This window comes from Etheostoma cragini, chromosome 19 (genome assembly GCF_013103735.1).
Source record: "Etheostoma cragini isolate CJK2018 chromosome 19, CSU_Ecrag_1.0, whole genome shotgun sequence".
NCBI classification, from domain to species: Eukaryota; Metazoa; Chordata; class Actinopteri; order Perciformes; family Percidae; genus Etheostoma; species Etheostoma cragini.
The window spans coordinates 1,245,737-1,248,310 of record NC_048425.1 but is presented as its reverse complement, the minus strand read 5'-3'; the positions used below and the strand labels follow the sequence as shown (position 1 = coordinate 1,248,310).

The 2,574-nt window shown below is 42.4% G+C and overlaps 1 protein-coding gene across 1 annotated transcript in view; it reads right to left on the bottom strand.

Annotated features, from left to right (window-relative positions):
• Positions 1-935, bottom strand: part of LOC117935187 (FH2 domain-containing protein 1-like) — a 5,431-nt gene extending 4,496 nt beyond the window's left edge. The window contains exon 1 of the mRNA XM_034857324.1: positions 915-935. Within this exon, the coding sequence (XP_034713215.1) occupies positions 915-935 (21 nt within the window). The remainder of the gene's footprint in view (positions 1-914) is intronic.
• Between the last annotated feature and the right edge of the window lie 1,639 nt (positions 936-2,574).

The window sequence follows — 2,574 nt, the reverse complement described above, 5'->3', positions numbered from 1 at the left end:
CACACACACACACACACACACACACACACACACACACACACACACACACCGAGTATCAATCTATTATTATATACGTGCCTGTCTGCTTGACAAAGTGAGATGAACAACATTTTAGATAAAACATTTTGACAAAGTTTCCTTTTAGAGACATAATTTGAAATTGGGGAAGTTGGAAAAATGTAATAAAGTGTAATATACTGCAATATGTTACAAACCCCTCGTGACATATATCACATATCGTGACATAAGCATTGTGATGGTATCGTACCGTGGCATAAGTATCGCAATGACATTTTGTGGCATGACATAAATGTCGCAATGACATCGTATCATGGCATAAGTATCGCAATGACATCGTATCATGGCATAAGTATCGCAATGACATCGTATCATGGCATAAGTATCGCAATGACATCGTATCATGGCATAAGTATCGCAATGACATCGTGTCGTTGCATAAGTATCGCAATGACATCGTATCATGGCATAAGTATCGCAATGACATCGTATCATGGCATAAGTATCGCAATGACATCGTGTCGTTGCATAAGTATCGAAATGACATCATATTGTGACATAAATGTCGCAATGACATCGTATCATGGCATAAGTATCGCAATGACATCGTGTCGTGGCATAAGTATCGCAATGACATTTTGTGGCATGAGTATCGCAATGACATCATGTCTTGACACAAGTATCGCAACGGCATCATATCGTGACATAAGCATCACAATGACATCGTATCATGACATAAGTATCGCAATGGCATCATGTTGTGACATAAGTATTGCAACGGCATCATATTGTGACATGAGCATCACAATGACATCGTATCATGACATAAGTATCACAACGGCATCATATCGCGACATTAGTAGCACAATGACATCATATCGTGACATAAGTCTCACAATGGCATCGTATCGTGGCATAAGCTTCACAATGGCATCATGTTGTGATTATAAGTATCGCAACGGCATCATATTGCGACATAAGTATCACAATGACATCGTATCATGACATAAGTATTGCAATGATATCGTATTGTGACACAAGCATCACGCCGACATCGTATTGCAACATAAGCATGGGGGGGGGGCAGTAGCTCAGTCCGTAGGGAGTTGGGTTGGGAACCGGATGGTCGCTGGTTCAAGTCCCCGTACGGACCAAAAAGTACGGAGTGTTGATTGGTGGCTGGAGAGATGCCACTTCACCTCCTGGGCACTGCCAGGTGCTGTTGAGCAAGGCACCGTACCCCCCCCAACAGCTCAGGGCGCTGGTCCAGCTGGCAGCCCACTCACTCTGACATCTCTCCATTAGTGCATGTATAGGACCTGAGCATGTGTGTGTGTGTGTAGTTCAGGACTGCGTGTGATTACTAACCAAGTGTGGACACAGAGTGTTAATTGTAAATTGTAATTTCCCCATAGTGGATCAATAAACAGATTAAAATTAAAAGACTCTACTTTCTGTTGTTTATTTCTAAAGAAACAATAAAAAAAAGAAGAAAAAAAAATTCCTTTATTTCTATAAATTGTGCGCACAAACAACATTGGTATAAGTGAGTGAGTCACCCCCCCCAGTTGTACAGGTCCTATCCCCCAACCAATGGGCTCCTAACCTTATCCCCTCGAGGTCAGATGCCCAACCCCAACCAATCGGTATGGCAATAGAGCTATTTGAGACACTACTGCACATTTTCATTGTTTTAATAATATAAAAGAGATATAAAATGAAGATAAAAGCATCATAATGTCAGTTAGAGCTCATAAACAGACACAGTATGGATATTTTAGAGGGTTAATATTTCATAAATACAGTAGAAATGAATGCTTTATTCAGCAAAGACAAACTGTAAGTCTCTCCATAGTCACTGAGCACCATGAATATTGTAGGAGGACCAAGGGAGAGGAAGCTTCATATAGATCCGAAAAACCCAAAATAAATACTCTCTGTTGAGGTAAATACATTAAGAACAAATTAGAGGGGAAACTCCAGAAGCATTATCGCTTTGGCCTACCACAGACCAATAAGACCCGAAACTAATATTAGGAATATTACACCTTAAAGTCAGATAAAGTGTCACATACAAGATGCCGAATTGTTCCAGAGATTGGACTCTACAAAATAAACCACTAAAGGAAAACTACACAGGCTGGTTGCCCGGGTTCCTTCCAAAAACAGTGAAAACGTGAGTGTAGTCTGGTGGGCTTGAAGTTCGACTGAGTTAAACAGCCTGTTAATGCGCACGGTTAGTTCCGATCAGCACCAACGTGAACTCCCTTTCACACGGTCATCACCAGGCCTTAAAAAGAAGAAAGTGTTGGGTGAAATTCCCGGTTGAACTCACCGGAGTGAGCGGCTCCAGCGCCGCGGATTCTCCTGCGCCAAACCTCCCTTCGAAAATGTCCAAATTTACAGAAAAACAGGATTTACTGATCCAGTCTGACTCCAGTTGGCATCCACACGCAGCGCACGCTACGCAGCCGAAAGACGCACTGACACCGGCTGTGGGCGCGTGCTTGCAGGAGAGAGAGAGAGAGAGAGAGAGAGAGAGAGAGAGAGAGAGAG